The 24,763-nt window shown below is 39.1% G+C and overlaps 1 protein-coding gene across 2 annotated transcripts in view; it reads right to left on the reverse strand.

The window, feature by feature from the left end:
• Positions 1–8,982: 8,982 nt before the first annotated feature.
• LOC113026231 (metabotropic glutamate receptor 8-like) overlaps positions 8,983–24,763 on the reverse strand; it is a 155,749-nt gene continuing 139,968 nt past the window's right edge. For both annotated transcript variants that reach the window (XM_026174762.2, XM_026174761.2), the window contains exons 8-11: positions 23,846–23,985; positions 22,649–23,584; positions 11,185–11,431; positions 8,983–10,397 (exon numbers count right to left, since the gene is read on the reverse strand). In XM_026174762.2, coding sequence (XP_026030547.1) covers positions 10,348–10,397; positions 11,185–11,431; positions 22,649–23,584; positions 23,846–23,985 — 1,373 coding nt within the window. In that variant the 3' untranslated portion in view covers positions 8,983–10,347. The remainder of the gene's footprint in view (positions 10,398–11,184; positions 11,432–22,648; positions 23,585–23,845; positions 23,986–24,763) is intronic.

The following is a 24,763-nucleotide window of genomic DNA, read 5'->3' on the forward strand; positions in this document are numbered from 1 at the left end:
AGGATGCATGCAGGTAAACTGAGGGTCTGTTGAGCTGATCGCTGGTTTCGTGAGAAAAATGTCAGCTCGTTCTTTATGTTGCAGAAGCACAGAGACACAAGACCAGGCGGAAAGAGACGATCGTTCTGTGAAAATGAGAATCTGCGAATGCAACATGTGGAAATCTCTGAAAACATCTGAGCACTTTTGCAAACGTGTTCTATGTTGACAACCTGACCAGACATGTGAAGATTACGGCGCGACATTCGCGGCTAAAACACTGTTAAAAGTGTAGTTGGTGAAGGAAAAGGGGGTATTTTAAAACTACACCACCACCATTGTTGCCTGTGATTTGAAATGCATTCTGGGACACCTGGCTACACAAGCCAGTCTACACAAGCAATCGATTATCTAGGATCGACCTGTTTTGACTTATTTTGCACGGCAACCAATCAAATGTTAGAGAAGCTGCATGGGCAGTGTTAACCCCGCCCCCTGAGTTTGATGGGTGGGGCTGACAGATAAAAATTAATTCAAGATGAGAGCCAGGCGCCAGGACTGCCAAAATGAAATAAATAAATACATCATTAAATAATTAATGAAATGTGTCATACCTATTTATTTAATTAATTAATTCCAATTTTAATTAATTATTGCCACATTTAATTAATTATTTAATGGTGTATTTAATTAATTCATTATGGCAGTCCTGGCATTTCATATATTTGCAGTTCAGTTCAATTTTATTTATATAGTGCCAAGTTAAAATAATTGTCACGGATCTGGGTCAGCATTTTCAGTTTCTTGTATTTTGGTATATTTCTGTATTATGGTTTATGTTCTGATTCTTTAGTTATCCTATTTTGAATATTATAATTCTATGTTTCAGATTTTCTGGTTAAGAGTTTAGTTCTTAGGTTTTGCTTTTGTGCCCTTGTGTTTAGTGTAGGTTTAGTTCAGTGTCAAGTCTGTGTCTTTGTGAATTGTTTCTTGTTTCCTGTTTTACTTTGAAGGTCCAGGTCCTATGTCAGTGTATTCAGTTTTGCGTCCCCCCGTCTCGTCAGGCTCATCAGGTCCAGCTGTGTCCCCCACCTGTGTGTAATCTACCTGTGTTCTTCAGTGTGTATTTAAGTCGTGTCAACTCGTGTGCTGGTCGCTGGTCCGTCTGTGTCTCTACCGTGTGTTCTCCCTGCTGTCCACCTTCACGTGCCTCTGCCCACCCTCCTTCATGTTCATGTTCATGTTCATGTTCATGTTCATGTTCATGTTTGCTGTTTAGTAGTTTAGTTTCTTCCAGTTTAGATTATCTTTAGTTCCATTTTGTCACATTCACCTTGTGTTTTATTTTGCAACAAACCTCCTTATCATCCCAGCGAGTGTCTGCTCTTGTTTCCTCATTTATTCCTCAATACGGCTTACCCCATTAGCCGTAACAATAATAGTCTTCTCAAGGTGCTTATTATTGAAAGGTAAAGACCAAACAATAATACTCAGAAACTTTGTCGACAGTGGGAAGGAAAAACTCCTTTCTGTCCTGATTTTCATTAAGAGAATATTATTGTAATGTAACACATAATATGATAATATTTAAATTCACCATTGTAGAAGTACTTTTGTGGGAATGGGAAGGACTGCAAATGAAAACTAAATGAAAATTTCTATCACAGTTGAAGGTCACTTGAAAGTATTTTTGCATCTTTTTATAACAAATGAAACAGCACATATATTATATTAATATCTTTGGTTCATTCATATTTTTCTTTTTCTTCTGTGTTTTCAATCAGTACTTGTGTACTGAATAAACATCTGTGGTATAGGAATACTGACTTTAACTTAGGGACTAAGGGAGTCATAGTAGAACACTTGGCAGCTTGAATGTAAGCCCAAGATTAAGATGCTAAGTGGGATGCAGATCTCAGCTGGAGGAAGACAACACATGCTCACATTTTCATACATATTGTGATCTCACAGATCTCATAGTTAAAAAAAAATAAATGTAATAGCATTCAGAGATTGTGACTAGTTGTCTTTTCCAACTTGAACGTTCATATTTATGTGTGCTCAAATATGGCAGTTTGCGGGACTGCTGGGTATCAATCTGGGGAGGGAGGAACAATGTTCTAACTTGTTCTAAACCACACCCCCTCCCAAACACTATTCCTCCACAACTCACCCTTGCCCACTCACCTCACCAATTTGAGTAACCTCAATTTCTCAGGCCACTCACACACAGACTCTATTCAGACCAAATCTTTTTTCTTTGAACTTTGAACTACTTCCAAGCACTTTGCAATTTGTTCTCTGTTGTGTGGCTTTCTCGAGTTGCTTCATCAACTCATCTTGTTGGATGACATGTGGAGCAGCATGGGCTCAAGTTTGTGAAAAGTTTGAGCCCTGACCTATTTGCAGTATTTGTAGCACTGAACTCCCTATAATGACGTCTGCAGACAGGTGGTAGGATGGAAAGAAAGAAAATGAAAAGGACCTACAGCTATCAGCACTGACGTGTCCTTGGTTCCTGAGCAGGTTTCTGTCTCCCACAGTCCTCGGGGTGTATTTCTGAATAAGCACGCTGCCTGGGAGCTATGCCGTAATGAAGAAAAATACAGCATTTCCTCCACAGCCAGAGCTAATGGTAAATAATAACAGGACAGCATGTGGCTCATTAATTTCAAGCTTCAACGATGGGTCATCTATGCCTGTAGGGAGCCCAGGGGGCCAGAGCTAATTATAGCCACTGCCCGGGAGGGAGATGAAGAGGAGGCTGTTAAAGCAAGAGAGTGTTTCCATCATGTATTGGCTTTATTATTCCTGAATGTGCAGGTGTGCCTCAGTGAGTGTGATTGCATGTGTCGTGCACATTCAGCAAATAAATGCATTTTTAGTTTAGTTTGTCTTACTGTGAATAATATGCTGGGTATCTTAACAATACAGTAATTTAATTGGCTTGAAATGGATGACTCTTTGACCTACCAAATAAGATAAATCTTGTATATAAATAAGAACACACACACACACACACACACACACACAAGAAATAACAACAACAACAACTTTTTTTCGGATTTAGTTGCCACACTCTTGGTGTCAGAAATATTGTGCTGTTTAACAAAAATAGCTTAGAAGTTGATGTAATTTTGTATCACCATTTCATAAAAATGTATTCGTTTGCAAGATGGTGAATGTGTTCTGCGTTGTTTCAAATTTAGTCTTTGACTCAGCCATTACATAACGCATGTAATTTGTTGTGATATGCTTGTGTGATTATTATCATGTTAAAAGGTCAGCTTTCATTTAAACAGCATTTTAGTACATATATTCTCACATTGTCTCTAATTTACTAATATGTGTGTGGAAATATTCTTATCCTAAAATAACAAAGACAGGCTAAAAGACTACAAAAAACCCAAAACAAACAACCAAAAAGCAGGCAAAGGACGAGATAGTGTGTGACTGTGTGATCATGAACAATGATTAGGCTGGGATGTTATAGTATTACTGTATACTAGGGTAATTAGAAAATCAGACAGTGAGATCAAAACCACCAAAAACAAAACAAAACTGAAATGGAGATCACAGTTAGCTGACATCACTGAGCTAGATAATATTAAGTAGTAGACAAAGGTCAGTAAACTAAAAATATTTCAAATTTAGTCCCAGGGATAAAGGTGAGCCAACAGCATGGCTCATCCATGTTTGTAGTTTGTCATTTTCAGTGGCTCAAAAATAAGTGGGCAAACTAACATAGTTTTAAATAAATAAGGGTTGTTCTTATTAATAACGTTATCAATTTGCACTGTCAAGTGCTGTGTGGTTTCCCAGCATTTGGCTGAATCTGAGCAGTGAGTATAAGACTACATGTAGACACTTCAAGAAACACTTACTGGCTCAGTTCCATTGGCAGCAATATCTGTGCCCATACCATAACATTGCTTCTGCCATGTTTGACAAATGATGTGATGTGCTTCCAATTATGGAATATTCCTCTCCTTCTTCATACTTTCTTTTCCAATCAGTCTGGTTCAATTTCCCTTGGTTTCTTCTGTCCAAAATGTTTATTTTTCAGAAATGCTCTTTTAGTTGTTTTCTGGCAAAATCTAATCTGGCCTTCCTGATCAGAAAAGTGTCTTTAAGTCAACTGTTCAATTTCTTTTGAGTGTCTGAAAAAGGAGAACTATGTTGTAACTAGCTGTAATTCCAAAGCATGCACAAAGTTTGGTAAACCCCTTGAATTAAAGTTGAATGTCTATACTTCAATGATATATTCATTTAATGTGGCGTGCAGAGGCAAAACTGCAAAAATTGTGTCTAATACAAATTATTCAATTCAATTATATTATATTTATATAGCGCCAAATCACAACAGCAGTCGCCTCAAGGCGCTTTATAGATCATACAATAATAGATACAGAGAGAAAAAAAACCCCTGTGAGCAAGCACTTTGGCAACAGTGGAAAGGAAAAACTCCCTTTTAACAGGAAGAAACCTTCGGCAGAAACAGGATCAGGGAGGGGCGGCCATCTGATGCAACCAGTTGGGGTGAGAGAAGGAAAACAGGATAAAGACATGCTGTGGAAGAGAGACAGAGATTAATAACAGGTACGATTGAATGCAGAGAGGTCTATTAACATGTAGTATTATGGAGCTAATTGCCTCCGGAGTCATATGTAGTTGTACATATGATTCTAAGCTGATCCATTTTATCCAGCACACACTTGAGGGATCAGAATGGTCTTTTTCTGCTGTCTGTATGTAAAGAAATGAGTAGTTGTGTTTCCGCTTTCTTCACACTCATATATATGCATTAAAAAAATTTCTTGAAGTAGTCTTCCATGGTTTATAAATAGGCAAGTCAGATGCCAGTGTGATGCCAGTGGCAGATTTCTCATGCTAATCGTGAATATGATTTACATGCTGATATGACGAGAATACCAGTGAATGATCTGTGACCAGCCTTATCTGAGTATGAATACGTCAGTTCATGTTTGCACTGGTATTATGTTCAGTTCTATTCTGTTCCAAGACTAATTTTCAAAGCCATTTCTATTAAAAAAAGTTGCTGATGGTGAGACTTAAAAAGATTATTTCTGTTACTTTAGACACTTCTGCTGCTTCACTAAAGATGGCATTTTGGATTCAATTAAAAACATATTTTATTCCATACAGGCTCAAGTCATAAATCAAGAATGTGAAATGCAAAACTGAGAAGTTTTGGGTTTCTGTGTTCCACTTTGACAAATCCACATCTTAAAAGTTCTCTGTTCAGACTCATTTATTCAAAAATAAAAAATACCAAGTCAAAGAAGACATTTTAAATTATTTATTGTGATGTACACTTTCACTTACATGCACGACCAGTTTGATAATATGATTTAGTACATTGAGAGCATTTACCCAGCTGATGGTGAGACTGGTAGACAATTTTGCATAAAACCAATAAGGCAAGATTTCAGGATGTCCTAAAAACTTCCCGAAAAGGCTGCGTTGGTCCAAAATGCGGCAGCAAGTGTACTGAGTGACTATAAAGAGAGAGCATATTTCTCCTATACTTTTTTTCCCATTAGTGTTAAATTAGGTTTAAACCTTTCCTTTTTGACAATGCTTATAGTTAGGGGTGGATCAGGTGACCCTGAAAGCTCTCTTAGTTACACTGCAATAGGTTTATTGAGTGTTTCTTCTTTAGTCACCTTTTTAACTTATTATATGGTGTTAGCCCACAACTCTGCATGTAGTCAGAGGTTATTGTTAACGTCTGGCTCTCTTCCACAGTGTGATTTGTCCTGTCATCCTCCCATTATCCCCAAGTGGTCACAGTAGATGGCTTCCCCTGCCTGCACTTGGTTCTGCCAGAGGTTTCTTCTGTTAAAAGGGACCATTTCAATGTAGTATTTCCAAGGGGTCCAAATTATACCAAGAAAGTACCCCACACATCTATACACTATCTGCAACAGACTGAACTGTAAATACAATGCACAGGCATCCATGTTGTTTATCCCAAGTTCAGACCTGACCATCTAAATGTTGCAACCATTGCCAAAACTCAACAGACCAGGCAATGTTTTATTTCCAGTCTTCTATTGTCCAATTTTTGTGACCCTGTGGAAACTGTAGCTTCAATTTCCTGGTCTTAGCTCACAGCAGTGAGACTCAATGTGGTTTTTGTTTGTGTAGCCCTTTTGCTTTTTGCTTTTCTTCTTTTTCTTTTTATTTGACTGTTGATATAAAATTCCCACAAAAGCTGCTGCCTACTGATATTGCTTTGCTCTCCCTCTCACTGTGTGTAAAGTTTCCTGCACTGCCTGCCAATGGAGAGTTTTCTAAAACTTATGTCCCCACCTCACACTCTTACAATGGACTGTTTATCTTTGTAAACAATAGCCTATGTTAGAGAGTGTTCAAAGAGTCAACAAATGAATAGGTTGATGGTAGGTGTTTTATTCTCTGCAATACAGCTTTAAGACGACGATGTCTGATTGCAAGCTCAAAATAAAATGACTACTACTAGCCTCACAGGCTATATGTATTACAAGCACCATTATTACTAAAGGAAGCCAAGAAGTAACTAAACATCTTAGACACTGAGCAGGAAGATAACAGAAGGGACAGGTGAAGAGGCCATGCTGCTAGCGAGTTGGCTATGAATTAAGCTAAGCTAGCGAACCCTAAAGACAGTGAATGAATATTGTATAATATTGTTGACATGAAAAAGACACTCACAGGTGTTGGTAACCCTAGATTTGTTTGGCACTTAATTATTAACAGTCCACTGGCATAATGTAGCTTGAAATTACAATTGACCCCAGAGTGGATAGTTTGCCTGAGGCAAGCTAGAGTTTGCCTCAGATTATATTTGGAATGACCTAGTGCAATGGCAAATGTAGTGCAATGATTCTTATATAATCCTCTTCTATTCTACCTGAGGTTAGTTCATAGACTGCAGACTGTTAGACATGATGGATAGCATTAACAACCCGCTAGCTGCAAATAATCATGTGCAGTTCTGAAAGCGGTCTATGAGCTAACCTCAGCGAACACCAGCTAACAATGTTAGCTCGGTGGCCAGTAGCCTTCAGTAATAGGAATAAATCACAGGGCAACAGTACATTGATATTGTTGTAAAAAGCATGACAATATATTAAGTAATCCAAAGCATTCAGAATACGTTACTCACATTGAGTAACTTAACGGAATACGTTACAACTAAATTTTGGGGAATGTATTCTGTAATCTGTAGTGGAATACATTTTAAAAGTAACCTTCCTCACACTGCCTGAGCACTCACCACCAACCCTTCGGTTAGTAGATGGCCTGCTAACCCTCCTGAGCTACAGCCACCTCAAATAGTTCCAAATAGAAAAGATGGTGAGAGCAGTAAGTTGCAGTTACCGGTTCCAAACCAGCTGCAACTTAACCATTACTGCATCTTGTTATGTTAAGTATGTGGTAGGTTAAAGACAAACTGTAGTTCTTTGTTAAATGAACTGAATATGAATATCTCAAAGCAGGAAATACAATCTCTAAAGTACGTGTGAGCAGCCGAACCTGGTCAAACAGGAAATATTAAAACAGAACCTGTATAGAAATTTAGCTGAGCTGTTTCATCTTCAGTATTATATTCATTGTAGTTCTGTTCTTTCAGTTGGCTGCAAATACAAGAAATGAGAGACGTCCGGGGAAAGTAGTCTGGATGCTTCATCACTCAGACTCTACTTGTTCCTTTTTCCTGCCAGTACATGCAGAAATATTCATTACATGCACGAGGAGTTCTCTCCAGCAGCTTGTATTGATTCCCCCCTCTCTGATTCCACAGAATGTATTGATCCCACTGACTGTCTTTTTTGTATTGAGATGCCCACTGTGCTGAATTTCCTGCCAGGTTGTTAAGATGTTGAAGGTCAAATCCAGTGTAGAAATATAATATAGTAGTTTTTTAAATCTTTTGTGGATCTTGTGGTGTTGGCTGATTTCTCACATTTCCTCTATTGTATATCACATGAAAGTTATTCTCTCTTGCTAGGACTCTCCTTTACATGACCTTCTTCTAGTGAGTCTCTGGACAAATGCCCAGCAGGTGTTGCAGACAGGAACCATTTCAGTGATCTGCATGAGCAACTTTACTTAACTCATGTTCACTAGAATGAATGATTTCATACGTTCTCCGTGTAAATACTGAGGACTACCAGCTGGTCTTTGTTACTAGAAGACAGCATAAATTGATTAAACTGAGATTAGTCAACTTTTTTCTAATGTCTTGTGGAAGCACAACTCTTTTTATCTTTGGGAGCACAACACTGAAACAACAACAAGGCTTCTGTGAGAGGCCCCAGTATCAGTATGGTATAAATATGAACCCAACTTTAATGTCAGAAAAGGTAAATCAATGCAGTTTTTTTTAACCCTGACAGAATATCCACTATACTATTACTACTATTAATAGAGCACTGCATTGCTGGAAATAAATATAAATTTAACTAACGAGATGCAGCATTTCCAGTATGAAAGATTACGCTAAACCTTAGCAATTGAGCTTGCTAACTGGTGGAATTTTTTTTATCTGTTATAAACAATAGAAAAATATCTGTAACAATTTTGACAAATAATCAGCGCATGTAGGCCCACTACTTGCAGGAGGCTTGCTGCCTGCACGTTAAAGTTTTCATCAACAGGGTTGTTCACTTGCTCCTTTGGGCCGCAAACAGGTTGTGACCGTGGTTTACACTGTATCCAGCCTTCTTGGAGTCCCTGGCTTTAATGGTCAGGTGGGCAATGGGGCAGTGAGACCTGGAGAGGTGTGATTGTATGTAATTTCGTAAATAAAAACTTTTACTGGCTAGCCACACTGAAAAAAGAGAATCCACCTGTTTGCTGTAATGCCCAGGTTTTTAGAGCACTTTATAAATGAGGTTTGTGTTGAGAAGAGTCTGTTTAAGTTGAGAGTGTTGATTTTTCCTTGTTGGGTCAGGTCAACAGACTCAGTGGCACAATCAGCTGGCAGAGCAGATGTCCATAAGATATGGTGAGCACCATTTTATGCAATAAAAGTATTTTTCCCAAGCACATACAAACACTTTATACATTCAGATTACCATATATGTCACAACACAAACATAACAAAATTTCTTACTGAACCATGTTAGGAATCCTAACATCCATCAGCAGGTCTTTAGGGAAAATAGGTTGACGTGTGTGTGACAGACCGAAAAGAAGCCTCCAGAGAAGAGATGCCATACTTTTTGGAGACCTTATTCACATGCTTTGGTTAAGAATTTCTTATATCACTACTTCTTACTGAGTGGATTACTTCATATTAAAAGGGAGGAGAATTGAAGCTCAAATGTAAATGAAGAAGACTGTAGAGTAGGGTTCCATGTTTCAAATTAACCTTGCATGTCCACTTTAAAGACTCTTTCTTTTGCTAACAAATTGGCCCTATTGGTCTTTAGAAAGAGATGTTTAGGACATTAATTGGATTCACTTTTGAATCTACGACCACCTTAATATACACTTATTTTATTCAATAGCATTTCCCTAACACCAGGTTGCATGTTGACATAAGAAATCAACCCACCCTCTATCAAGAACATTAAGAAAATGCACTCCTGAAGCCTTGCACTTAGGGATCAGCAGTGTTTCCATAACATAAACTTTTTGTCATTGAGATGACAATGCCAGTTTGAAATAAATGGGAAATCAAAACGTTGCCACAGTCATTATGAAAAGAAAAGTTTTAATTTTGTCCATTTATTCTTTTTCAGACTTCCCCCTTCAAATAGAACAAAGAATGGCTACGACTTGAGAAACATTTTTTTATTATAAATAGAGCCTTTGTATAAAAAGTGCATGCGTTAGTTAAACCATGGCATTTAATCATATCACAACCAAAACCTGCCAACCAGTTAGTCAAAAACAGTGACAGTATCATCTCAAAATGCACGTCAATGGACACACAACATCAGACAAAATCAGAATTTTCACAACCACTATTAAGTTGTTTTTGTTGTCAACATACAATTAGAATAGCAACAAATACAGTTAGTCCCCACAATTTCTTTCAGAAGATTTTTAAAAAATGTATTTAAACAAAAATTTTGCTTGAGTCTCCAGTTACCATCTTCTTGTTTCCTTAATATTTTTCAGATGGATTTTACTTTATTTTTAGGCTTTTTGCTCCGCTGAAGTCTGTTCCCTGCTGTCTGTAAACAGAAAAAAACAAACAAACAAAAAACTCCACAGACTCCCTCTGATCTTGAAATTGTTCAGAGTACCTCGTTTCTGTCATAGCCTGTGGTGGTGTCCTTTCCTCAAAATCTGACAAAAATGTGCATATTAAATGTCCCAAAAGGTCTTTGTGCCAAAGTTGTTATATCTTCACATCGCATGGTTGGTGTAGCTCACATAGGTCGTTTTTGGAGGTGGCACTAACAAGAGGATAGAAAACAGCAGGTTTATGAGTTGAGATATTAGAACAGCAACAGACAACTCTTCTCTATTGGTATTTTTTTTTGTCTCTTATGGTTTCATCAATCTTCTTTAGCCACAATTCCGCTGTATATACCTATATGGTAAGATTATGATTTGAATAATTCTAACATAATTCTTGGATTCTACTGAGACCAAAAAATGACTGATTATTATATTCTGTATACCACCTTAATTCTTATTTCTCTTGGAAAATTGAATGTTTATTACTTCTGCAGCATAAAAGAAGACCTCTTTTATCCTGTAAGAACATCAGCCTTCTGATGTTCTTACAGGATAAGAACATCAGAAGGTAGAGAAATTAAAAGTGATGTGGAAGCTCCTGCTTGTTAAAGAAAGAAGAGCAATTCAGTCAGCACATCTCGAATGAGTAAACAATCTGACGTCTCATGATTTTCTGCTGATGGACTAAGAAGTAGCTTTGAAGTGTAACTCTGAGCTATAAGCAGTTTTGGCTTCAAATCCAGTCTCAGGTGACGTCTAAATAAACTCCAGCCACTTCATGTTAAATGCTTATTACTGAAAAGAAGAAAGAAACTCATTCTGCCTCTGACATCACCTCATCAACAAAATATATATTTTCTTGCACATCTGTCCGTTCTAACTGATTCTAACAATAATACTTTTACCATAATTTAAAGGATAATGTTTAACTAGATCATCTTGTTCCCTGTCTCCTCCTGGTCTTTTAATGCCAGCTATCAAACATCTCCTGGTCACACTTACCACTAGCTTCCATACCCTCACAAAGCTCAGTCTTCACTTCGCCGTTGGGCCGCTCAGCTGCCAGGTGTGACAGCTTGCTGGTCATAGTGGCAGCGGTGACGATGGCCTTGAAGCTGCGTTTACGTTTGGGGACGTTCCGCTCGGGGTGGAAGATGATGATGTACACCTTTGGCATATAGAGCATGCCCAGAGAGACAGAAGCACTGAGGCTCAGAGACACCGTCAGTGTCGCCGTCTGGATGTACATCTGTGGATAAAACAGGAGGAAGAACTGGCTGAGAATGAGACTCAAAGAGGCAGTACAATGACCAAGACATCAACCTCCTAATAATGCTCAACTGCGGTGCAAAGAAACTATGAAACAGTTGGTGCTTTTAGTGACCTATAATAATTCCAAGGATTACATTTAAACAAAGTTTATATTAAGAATGGACGTTTAATTTCAGTGATCTAGTAGCTCATCCAGCTCACAATCATTCCCAATTCAGAGATTAATGTAATGTGTTAAATACAGAAAGAATGTGATTTGATATTTTGTCATTTATTGGCTGTACTGCACAAACCAATGAGAAGCCAAGAAGGCTCGCATTAATCTAATTCAACACTAAATTAAAGTGTTTGTATTATGCATTATGAGTAAGTATTATGATTACTGTAGTAACTGTCATTAATGTCCCCTGTCTCACTCTGTTCAGTGACAAATCAAATTCTTCTGATCCTCACAGTTTTGGCTGTAGAGTCAGGATAGGAGGAAAAAGTGTTAAGTGCGCTACCATGCCCTCAAGGTCCATCCGAAGAATAAAAGAGACCCTAGGAAGAATTTTTTTAGAAGAGCTAATTATTCTGGCTGTTATAATAGATAGTTTTCTGCAGGCCTTTTCTGTAGAGCCTAACAGTGCAGTCTGCTATGAGTGTAATTTCATAAACCATATTTTTTTATTTACTATATGGGTTAAACTTAAACGTACTTAATTTTAACATACCTGATTCTATTCTGATCAGTACTAAACAATATTTGTTATCTTTTCTACATTTTGATTTTGATTTATCTTTGATTGAGAATAATAATATTTTAGCACTCTGATCATTTTTAAAAGATAAGGCTGGATGTTGAAACCTTTTGCCACCTCTCAGATGTGATGACAGGGGAAAGTCAGGGGGACTTCAATCTCTCTCTGCCCCACTTCTCTCGACAGTACTAAAATGTTCTTTTTCACATAATGTATGTTTCATGCTCACATGCAAAAAATAACCAAAGCGTCCAATGATGATGTCAGTGTATGTAGAAGTATTGCTGAATGGTGATGATCTAGAAACTCCCGCTTCACAGTGGTGTAAACAGTTTTTCTACTTGCTGAACTGTATGATGTCAGTGAAAGGTGATATCTTTAATATAAGACCTCAGTCACACAGGCCTAGAGATTGCTGCCAGAGAAAAATGTGCGATCCTTGGCTAGTTGAAAAACGAGGTGAAGATGTTAGAGGGTGCTGGCTATTGCTCTGTGAAATCAGTTGGAACGAGGGTACTCTTTGTGTTTACTTGGTTGCTCGTTAGGTTGTTGCATTTACCTGTATTCTAGCATTAGCTGCACTGAAGCAGTCAACTTTTCTGCTAACTAACCACCAACTGGAAGAAACCAGAGGCTGTTCAGCTTCAAACTAAAAGCCTTATTTGTTGAAGTGGTAAGGCATAAATTTTACTTTGAATGGGAACTCTTCAGTTTCACAGCTGCTTAATAATTAGTTGTTGAGTAGTTGCAGACATGCTGTCATTTCCTTGCAAACAAATGACAATGACCAAGTCAATAGTACGTTTTTTGCAACCAGTTTCACCCAACAGCAAACAACCTGACAGTGGATAAACTGGTTGAAATACATAAGATAAATTAAAATTATTTTGAACTGCTAAGAAGCTTCTCTACTAGCGACAATAAAAACATGGAGCTGAAAATGAAAACTATGAGTGACGTAAGTAGCATGCAAAGTTAAACATACACAATACTAACTTAAACAAGATTTGTCCTTCTAAAACTTTGGCCAGAAGGGGTGAAAGAAACAAAAAACTATTTGGCTTTATTGGAAAAATGTACAAAAACCAAATAATGAATTATTTTGCACCAGAGAGTACTGATTTTGAGTTAGCTATTGAGAAAAACAGTAACTCCTGTACATTCAGGTGGATTTTATGCAGCAGAGACATGAGCTGCTGCATGAATAAAATAGGGATAGCTGAGCAGGAAAACCAGTGCAAGTTAAACAATGAAGTCACAGATCAGGTGGACATCACTGCAGCAAATTTTCTCCAACTGCTTTAACTGAACCAAAATGAAACATTGCAGCATTGAGCAGATTCTTGGATTTAAATGGAAAGCATCTTTGTGGTCTCAATTGAAACAGGAAGTATTAAAGTGTTTGTCTTCTCCGTCAGCTGACAGATGTGCTGCAGTCTGTGTTGGGATGAAAACCAACTGTCTGATGCAGCAAGGAAATTGTTGACTCAGTTAACAGAGTGAAAGAGAGAGAGAACAGTTTTCAACCTGACTCAAGCGCGCGCACACACACACACACACACACACACACACACACACACACACACACACACACACACACACACACACACACACACACACACACACACACGTGTGGGGAGCTCAACCAGGCACCAAAAAGCTCATACCTGCCTTACAACATCTGTCACAGCACACCTTCGCTTATGCTCCCAAAACAGAACGCCACCTGCTGTTACTGACTGTTTTGACACCAACTTCATTACTATGACAACCACCTCAAGGAAGCACAGCCGGGTTAATGGCCCTTTTAACCGATTGTCAAACTGACAGCTGAATTCCTCAGTGGTGCTCTGCTCAGCCACCAGGAAAGAGAGGAAGTAAAGGGGAGGAAGGAACACTGGCGACAGATGGTGAGTTCCGTATTTACAGTTTTTTACAGACGCTAGGACACATTTCTCAATACTTAGGTCACGTTTGCAAAACTCCTCACACAGTGAGCACAACAGAAGTCTATGTGGGCTAAACTGAGGACCAGTTATCATTGTTTTGGCACAAAATGCATTCAATGACTACATCTCTCAAATTACATGAATCATCTTCTCACTCAGACACAACAACTGCCAAAAACCTTTGTACGGACAGGACATTTTGCATGTGCTTACATACTGTTTTCAAAACTGTTAAACTCATGGTCAAAACAATAACACAATGCAAAACTTGAAAAGACAGCAAAATCCAACGGCAATATTTTATTGAAACATATTTTAAATCTAAAAATGCAGTTTAACCAGCCACAGCTGATTCTCATTGTAGATGAACATCTACACAGGTGTTACTCCTTCAATTTTTCAACTCCTTCAATTCTGGCATGCCAGAAGATTCTTTCCTAGGTGTATTGCCCTAGATGACATAAGATGTGATGTGGATGAGAATCTGTGGCCAAATAGGGAAGACCGAGTAGATTAGCATTACTATTGTATGTGTATCAGTGGATGGTGTGTATACGAATTCTTGTATTTTGGGATTACTTAGTGCAAAAAAATAAAAATACATAAACATAAATACAGGATGTCTGATTCATTCCAGTAACATATATTGAAATTATAAACAGAGATGTGTCCTTGTTTTACACAAGAAAACACTGTGTAATGCTACATGTTGTTAGTGTTTTTTAGGTCATTGTTTTGTGGGTGACAAAGTGTGTTTGTCGGCTGTCAACCTTTGCTAGTGTTCTGGAGGAATGTTTTTATTTGAGACCTGAATGAAGTGTTTTGGTAGTTGTAGTGCATTTTGAATGTGGAATGAACTTCTTTGCCAAGCTGAGGGTCAGTTAGGAGAATTGTGTGAAGAGTTTTGCAAAAGTGACCTAAGTATTGAGAAATGTGTCCTAGCGTCTGTAAAAAACTGTAAAAGCCCAAAACAAGTAGGTGGCAGTGATTCCAGTGATGCATTAAGGAATCGTTATGAAAATGCACGACACAATTAAAATATAGGGAAAAACAAGTTCTTAAGTAATTTATGTGGCCTCTTAGATATAATCTGTTACTATAAAACCAGTGTTTGAAGGTCACAGTAGTCTAATAATAAGTGTTAGAAAACATAGAGAAGAAAGGTAAGCCAGCAGCGTACTCATAGTTACACACTGGTTTTTAAAGGAACATTTTAACATGAAATGGCATTACAATTATACTCTCAAATATAGTCTTAGTCTACCAAACTTCAGATTTGTGCAAAAAGGATATAGGTTATCCTGTTATTAAGCCTAACAGAAATAGCCAATTTTCAGGATCAAATGCTCCCTGAATTCTTCAAATCAAACTGAACTTGAGGTGTTGAAGGGTAAAAAGTAGGGGTGCAACAGTACACAAAATTCACGGTTCGGTTCGATATTTTGGTGTCACGGTTCGATATTTTTTCGATAAAAAAAATGTTCATGCCTTTTTAATTTGTCATTTATTAAAATTATAAATATATATTTTAACTCAAAAGTACAGTTTTTATATTTAATGTTGCTGAAACAACAAAATGATTAAAAAAAAAATCTGTCTGATCGAGAAATCACTCATCTTTGGAAAAGAGAGTTTATTACAGAGAAATGGCTCTTTCCAAAATAAAAGCTATACTATACGCTTCTTCTGGGCTATATTCTCAGCAGCATATTAAACATATCAGGTCCCCATAAGGAGAATCATGTGCTAACGGCTGTCTAAATGACTCGGGTAAAGTTTGTAGCATGCGTGCTTGTTGTTTTTGTCTGCTTCCACTTGTCTTTGCACTAGGGTGATGTCGGTGTAAATGTGCAGTCATATTCATTGTGTTCCCACTAGTGCTGTCAGCGTTAATCTCATTAAAATGACGTTAACGCCATAACGCGGCAAATCTCCGTTAACGAGTTACCGCGGATCGCCCCGTGCGTGGGGCTGGACAGCGTCAACACGTTAACGAGCTAACTGCGCTAACGCACTAGTTCCCACCAATGTAATTGAGCATTGCGTGGCACATCCGACATACTTTTTTACTTTAGTCCATCAGGGTCATGCTTCACATGAAAACCAAAATAGTTCCAAACGCCAGATCTGAATGAGGGTGGGGGAGGTTCAATTTCGGGTAGCGTTGAGGCGGCTGCCATGTTGCAACGAGCTTAGCTTCTGTCTCACTAGCTTGCGCTGCGCTCAGTGGATCTGCACTCGACAGTGCAGCCTAGGTGGAGTAGTCGAACGCAGATACACTGAGCTCTCAAAACAGACAGCATCGTCAGAAGAAAAGTTGATAAAATAAATTAAAGATTTTGTATTGTAGAGTAGAAAAACTCTATATAAGAACCAGTCCATTCACCACTGCTATTACTTTGGATTTTGGAGTATCTGTGAAATTATGCTAGTTCACACGATCTGCCACTCCATGGCAAACTACAGATACATTCTTAAGCTATTTCCAAACTGGAAGTAATTTGCTTGTCGCACATTGCTTTGAAGCTGAAGGCCGGTCACGTACGGACAGTCTGGCTCCAGCTACCTGGGCAGCATTGAAATGTACTATACCATACATGCCATACAACTTCATTTTTAAAGCACTTTGGGCATTTTCTTTGGCCTTCAGACAATAATTCTGATTTTTACAGTGCCAGACAGGACAGGCAAAAAAAAAAACAAAGCACTTTAGCAAAAAGTAAAAATAACACCAATTAAAAAACTATAATAAAAACAAAAACTAGCAACTATAAAACAACAAAACAAAATCAAAACAAGTAAGATCAATGTCTCATGATGGGCTGAAAAGCCAGAGAGTTTTAAGATGAGTTTCAAAATGGACAATGTAGGTGATTGTCTAATGTGCAAAGACAATATATTCTATAATCTGGGGTCAACAAAAGAAAATACCCTCCAAACTTCCGCTTTTTGTGCATGTATAAGCAGCTGGTCAGATTACTTGACTTCGGACATGTATGTGTGTATGTGTATGAGTAAAGCAGCTCAGAGAGGTACCACAGGCCCAAACTATTTAAGGATTTAAATAATTTAAGGATTTAAAAACAAAAGAACTAAAGTGCACATGCAGCCAATGGAGTGTGGCCATAATAGGCTTAAGGTTCACTTCTCTACACACTGCAGTCAAAAGTGGCATTTTGAACCAACTGGAGATGTGAGAGGGAAAACTGTCTAACTCCTGCATAACCTCCTGAGGCCCAGCCTATTCTATTATGTCCTCTGTATGGACATTTGTTTTTGGTCAATATCTTGTGACTTATTTGAGCTATCTTACTAAGTCCTGATGTATTAAATAGACGACATCTTGGGCTTTCCACTGATATCTCATGTGTTTGAGTAGCCTCTTTTAGCTCCAAAGAGGCAGCAAATCACAAATAACATTAAATGGGAATATTCTTTTTTTTCTTGGTTCATATAGCGCACTACAGTAATCCCACAGAGACATAATAATGTCACAGTACTGGGTCTGGGACACAGTGTTTTGTGTTTCTTGATTAACTGATATTCTTTGTTTTAGTGTTATTCATGGTTTTGGTTCTCCTTATTGTTCTCTGTGTGTTATAGTCTTATTTTCTATTTCTGTTTGGTTTCTGTTACTTTGCCTTCCCCGTGTTCCATGTTTCATGTCTAGTCACCCTTCCCTCTTGTCTCCATGTCTCAGTGTCAAGTCTGCATCTTTGTGAATGTCTCTTGGTTCCTGTTTTACTTTGACAGTCTCGTGTCCCTCTCTTCTCTGCTCTTCTCCTGTGTCTCATTCCCTCGTTTCATTAAGCCCTGTTTTCCTCTTTCCATTGTCACATCATTACCCCATGTGCTGTGTGCTTCCCTATTATCTTCGTCCCTAGTCTCTAGTTTCCTGGGTTCCTAGTTTTCTAGTTTCCCAGTGTTTAGTTATTAGTTTTCAGTTTCAAGTTCAGGTTTGTTTTTTGCAAGCTTATTTTATGGAGTGTTTGTGCAGAGTCCTGCATTTGTGTCCTTCATCCTGCCTACTACAGCTAAACATGACAAATAAAGGCATGTATTACTGTCTCCAATGTTGCCTATAGAGGATAGATTTCACCTTGGCCATGAAATGAAAGAAGGCCTTAAATGAAAGAAGCTAGACTTCACTACTGCTCCAGTTTAAACTCACCATCTGTTATAAAGCCCAGATTTGCAACTGTGGACATGACATGCATAACCCATGGGCTCAAAATTCACATGGGGAAACTCACAGGAACTAATAGGTCTAAACACCAACACTTCTCTACTGTAAGGTCGGGGGGTGGGTTCATTCCACTGCAGGGCAACCTGCATGTGGCGAATAAAATTTGAACTTGAACTTCAGTCTTCTTTTCATTAAAATGTAAATGGACCTAATATTGAGCCCTGTGGAACTCCACATGAGACTGGGGACACTGAGTCTGAATGGACCATGTTCAACACCTCCATTGGTGAGGCTGCTACACTGAGTTGTCGATAAAGGTGGCTGGTGCCTGTCGTGGTGGTAAACCCTGAACCAGCTGGTGTACACTAGAGGTGAAGGGAGTGATCAGGCGGAAGAAGGCGTCTTATCGGGCTTGGTTAGCCTGGGGGACTTTGGAGGCAGCCAATAAAATCAGTGAAAGGAATACCTCAAGGAGCTCCTTAATAGGGCTGCCACAAACGATTATTTTTATAGTCAACTAGTCACTGATTATTTTTGCGATTAGTTGACTAATCAGATCACGTATCCACTGGACGTGAAACATACAGCTTATTGCACCAGCATGCATGTGGTCTTATATAACTATCATTAGCTTACAGCTTTAAGTGTTTAAGGTACGTGCTAACTAAAAATAAAGATAAGACGAAAGTTTATTAAACTTTTAATGAAATTTGCAGATTGTCTCGGTGGAGTTTAATAAACTCAGCCGTCTGCTCCTTTCTATCTAAAATGTAACAAGACATTGGAGTAAGCTCTCGACCATCTCACACTTCTGTTTAATCAGTTTTCTGTTTGACGATTATTCAGCTGTGTGAAAACTATAACTTTAATCTCAGCCAAACCAATTTACTCAGGAACAAATAAAACACTGAAAAAAGCCAAACAATAACAGTTTTTAAGTTATCCAAGTGACTTATATATCATGTTTAACCTGAGTAGCGAAAGACTGCGGGGGTCTGAAAATGATGTGCCGAGAGTTTGCTGTTCTCGCCGGCTCTAGTGCGCCTTGAACCCCGGCTCGCTATCGAGCTGGTGGGTAACAGACGTCTCAGAAAACGTTGAAACACTTTTTCAAATATGTGATGTCTTGATAAACTGAGCAGATATTTGAAGTTTGCACAGCTACATTATTGCCTGAAAATATCTTATAAGTTTATTTTGTGACTCAGAAAGGGTAATAAGAATAATATTTAAACTAAGTAGCTGCCGCCATTGTTTGAAACTGGAATTGGCTGGGCTGCACTATAAATTCTGAGATATGCTGGGCTTTGAAGGATACACCTGACCTGATTTCCTTTCGTACGGATCAGGTAGTGACACCTTCAAATCTGGGGAAATGAAGGACGCATTTGTCGGCTGCATTTGGAAGTGTCTTCGAATTTGGACAGCTTTCGCATCGCTGTAACGCAATCGCCCAACAAATGCAGCCTCCGGAGGATGCAGCCCCTGAATTTGGACAGCTACGATCTTGGAGACTGCTTCTTTCTCTTCTGGGTTTAAGGGCAGGTGGCATCCTTGTACATGCAGTGCTGCCATCTTCTGTTTCAGTCTGTTATTACACTCTTAAATCCTACTACTTATTCCTGCGTCTTTCAGGATTTTACACAGCTTCAAACGACGCGTCGACTATTAAATTAGTCGCCGACGATTTTGATCGTCGATGTAATCATGAGAAGTCGACTAATCGGGGCAGCCCTACTCCTTAATGCCACTGACATGTCTTCTCTAGAGAAAGCAGAGTCTGAGGATGAGGGGGACAACCCATCCATCATGAGGAGTGAGGTCAGTGAGGAAGTTAACCAAAACCTTGGTGGCAGGACCCCTGGGGGTGGATGAGGTTTTCTTTGGGTTCCTGAAGGCCTGTAGGTCTGTCTTAGTTGACACGCCTCTACAATGTTGTATAGAGATCTGTGGCGGTACCTATGGACTGGCAGATCAGGATGGTGTGTCCTATCTGTAAGAAGGGGTACTGGTGTGCTTCAGCTATAGGGGGATCACGCTTGTCAGCCTCCCTGGGAAAGTCTATGCAAGAGTGCTGGTAAGGAGAGTCTATCAGTTAGTCAAACCTCAGATATAGGAAGAACAAAACGGTTTTCATCCTGGTCCCAGAACACTGGACCAACTCTTTACCCTCTCAAGGATACTTGAGGGTGCCAGGGTACTGCCGGAGCCCTAACGGATGCTGCCCTTTGTCACAATTCTGTTCGTAATTTTTACGGACAGAATTTCTAGGCATAGCCAAGTGGTGGAAGGCTTTCACTTGGATGGTTTCAGAATTTCATCTCTGCTTTTTGCAGATAATTTGGTTCTGTTGGCTTCATTGGGTGATGGCCTCCAGCTCGCACTGGATCGGTTTGCAGCTGAGTTTGAAGCGGTGGGAATGAGAATCAGCACCTCCAAATCTGAGGCTATGGCCAAAAGTGCTGGCTGGCCTCTCCCTTACAGATAGGGTGAGAAGGATGGCCATCCAGGACGGGCTCAGAGTAGAGCCATTGCTCCTCCACATCAAAAGGAGCCAGTTGAGGTGGTTTGGGTATCTGACAAGGATGCCTCCTGAGGGAGGTGTTCTGGGCATGTCTCACCGGGAGGAGGCCCCGGGGCAGACTCACGACATGCTGGAGAGATTATATCTCTCGGCTGGCCTGGGAACACCTTGCTGTTCCCCCGGACAAGCTGGAGGGGGTGGCCAGGGAGAAGGAGGCCAGGTGGCCAGGATAAGTGGAGGAAGAAGGATGGATGGATGTAAATTTGAAAAATCATGAATGACAATAATAATAATTAGAATTTTCAGTTCCTGGAGAAATTGCATTGGGATAGCAATAACATTAAGTGCATTACTCTTTTCTGGCATCCTTGTATTATACTAAATTGTATATAGCATTTGTGTTCTATTTTATTCTATTTTATTCGATTGTATATAGTTTTTTATTTTATTCTATTCTCTTGTGTACAGTGTCTTATTGATATCTAGTTGGTGGCTAAGCCACATTCCTCTCCACCAACTACAGAGGACTGGTTAGTATCAGGAATTTCATCAAGTTTCTTTTGAGACTGTCCAGGAACTCAACGATGACCTGGTCTAGATCTGGGGGGAGATCTCCGAGGCTACCATCTACTGTCTTATTAGGGGCATGCCCCAAGATTATCAGGCATACATACAAGCACATGGGGGGCATACAAACTACTGAGTACCATTCTGAGTTTGAGTTGTGAAGAAAAGTTTGGAAATGGACTAGGCCGTTACATAATTTTTTCACCTTGATTTTGGGGGTATATTTGAATTCAGCCCCCTGTAAGTTGATTTTCATTTTCATCAAAAAAGTGTGGGTCTTTTCATTTTAAAGTTATCCAGTTCATATCATATTAGATATCCAACATGAATTCTTTCTTGTTAAGATATTATACATCTTGAAAGTGTTCTATGTTTTTTGTTTGTTTTTTTAGCAGTATAAAGCACTGTGTAGTTTTTCTTTGGACATTGGCTCCTTTTTCACTCATTTTAAATCTAGTGCTTTTCAGAGGAATGTCTTTTTTCTTACGCCAGTTAACTCACTGTCTTCCCATGCTTCAATGAATCATTAAAGCATGAAAGGAAAAATTGTAGTTACACATAGCAGAAAAATCAGAAAACTTTTGAATTCTATCTTTAGTTACAGCCTGTTGAATCTAAGAAAATAGCAAAGATAACACATTTATCTTGAAAGACATAAAATAGCATTCTTGCGCCAACAAAGAACTATTAGTCGAACCTTGGCATATCTCACTATATTTCCCATTTTTCAATCCAAATATAATTAAATGATTAATGATTAATTAATGGTGATTAATAGTAGAATGGCCTATAATTACAGATGATGATGTCAGTAGATATTCCAGCAGATCCTGTACATCAACAGCAAAAGCTCTAAGCACTCTGTTTCAAACAGTTTTTTTCTGGTGGAGAGGAGATATCCTCCTTACTATGGTCATCTCAGGCACAGAACACAGAAGTCACACTTACCTGGTATTCTGGCATTGTAATTTTTTGGTTGATATAAAGGCAGGTGGAAAAAGAGCTTGTTACATGCAGTGAATGAATTAACAGGTTTTATCTAAGCCCAATATAAGATACATTATGATTTTCTATGAACTGATCTTGTGTCATTTATCATTTGTGTACACACAGCATGTGTGAGAGCATATTTAGACATTGCTGATTTGTCTAGTTTCTATTTGGAGACGCTGTTAGATGGGTAAATATTACATAAATATGAAGGTGAATTATGCTGATGTGCACCCACCCTCTCTGCTGACTGTGCTGTGCCAAAGAAGATAGGGATGAAGGCAAGCCAGATAATACAGGTGGTGTACATTGTAAATCCAATGGGTTTGGCTTCATTGAAGGTCTCTGGCACACTTCGGGTCTTGATAGCATAAACAGTGCATGTGACCATCAAGAGAATGCTATATCCCAAGGAGCAGATAAGTGATAGGTCAGAAATGTCACACTTCAGGACACCCCGTGCATTCTCAGGATCCTGTGTGCGCTGCTCCCCGTAGTCCACAAAGGTATGTGGTGGGTCAGCAGCAAACCACAGGAGGACACCCAACAGTTGAACTGAGATGAGTGAGAAAGTGATAACTAGCTGCGAGGCTGGCGAAATGAAGCGTGGTGCTGTCACTGCCTTCTTTCCCTGTTCGAAGATGCGATGGATACGGTTAGTCTTGGTGAGCAGCGCAGCATAACTGAAACACATTCCAAGGCCCAGGAAAATGCGGCGGAAGGAGCAGACGACAATATCAGGAGCAGCAATCATGGGGAAGGTGATGATATAACATAGGAAAATACCTGTCAGCAGGACATAGCTCACTTCCCGACCTGAGGCACGCACAATGGGTGTGTCATTGTAGCGAAAAAAGGTTACGATGATAAAGGTTGTAGCGATAATGCCTAGAACAGAGATGAAGACAGGCACCACTGCCCAGGGCGAGTGCCACTCTAGCTTGATGATGGGGATTGGTTGGCAGCCAGTACGGTTTTGGTTGGGTCTCTTCTCGTAGGAACAGAGCTCACAGGTGAACTCACTGGCCTGGAAGTGGTATCCCTCGCAGCGCTCACAATGCCAGCAACACGGCACACCCTTTACTACTTTCTTCCTTTCACCAGTGAGGCAGGGCAGGCTGCATACTGAACCCGGAAGGGACAAGTCCCCAGTTGTCCACTGTAAGGCCTCCATCTAAGGAGAGGGAATAGGAAACTAAGCAATCTGTACCATCATAGTTGGGTCTAAATCAAAGTTCAAATATATTGTAGAACTGCACACAGCAACAGTTTTTAGATAGAGCTAAACAGAACACAATCAAATAAGATACTGATTCTTCTTGATGCAGTGCGAAGAATCAAATTGAGAAACACATAAACTTTTTCTTTGCGCTTGACTGGGGAGCATATTTGTTATTTTCATGTTTTTTACCCCTTGCAAGTTAGCGGCCCTTACATTTAGATGCAACTGATTGGTCCAGTGCCCGATGACCTTGTACTCTGCCACCGACCTGTTGTTGATCTGATATTGGAAGATGTCATAGCGTCCGGGAGCATCCCCATTCTCATTAAAGATGACTGGAGTCCCTGCACTTCCTGAACAAAGCAACAAAGCAACAAAAAAGAGCAGAACATTCTGTTTTCAGAAATTGATGGAAAAGGGAAACACAAGATAAAGAGTTATCCTAATACGCGGAAAGAGACGTAAATTTGGAAAGAGAGAGATATCAGATTAAATTAAAAAACGGGTATTGATAAAAAAGTGCCAGAAAATACTCAAGTTTAAAATTAAAATCTTTAACTGTATATTTATTTTATAACTTATATTCACGTTTTAAGCAATTTGGAGTTTAATGTTCTCCAGATGTCCTGATTGATGATTTGCTGATGCTCACAAAGTAATCCATTGTAACAGGAATTCAAATACCACTAATTATTAGCAAAAATTAAACTAAAATCTTAGTACCCTATTTTTATGTCAAAAAATTTTGTTTAATCAAATCCCACACGTAAAAGCCAAAAATGCAGTCAAATGTTTGTCAAGAACACACCAAATCCTAGCTGTGTAGAAATGTTGGCCAATCAAAAGTCTAGAAGCCTGGGAGGGAAAGAGTAAACAGAGTTTTATGCAAACCTTAAGTGCTTCTGAAAAGCTTTTTTGTTTTTCTGGAAAGGCAGCTAATTTTGTGTTACTTTTCAAGTGCCTTCATCATTTCAAATGTTAATAACCAAAGACAGTATTTTGGCTGGTGTAGGAAAGAACAAAATGCATACAGCATGCATAAATTTTAATTTAACAAAGTTAAATATACTTGCAACAATGCATCACTGATGCATTGTTGCAAATGCCATCAGTCCTTCAGACAAATGATGT

The sequence above is a fragment of the Astatotilapia calliptera genome, chromosome 7 (genome assembly GCF_964374335.1).
Source record: "Astatotilapia calliptera chromosome 7, fAstCal68.1, whole genome shotgun sequence".
Lineage (NCBI taxonomy): Eukaryota > Metazoa > Chordata > Actinopteri > Cichliformes > Cichlidae > Astatotilapia > Astatotilapia calliptera.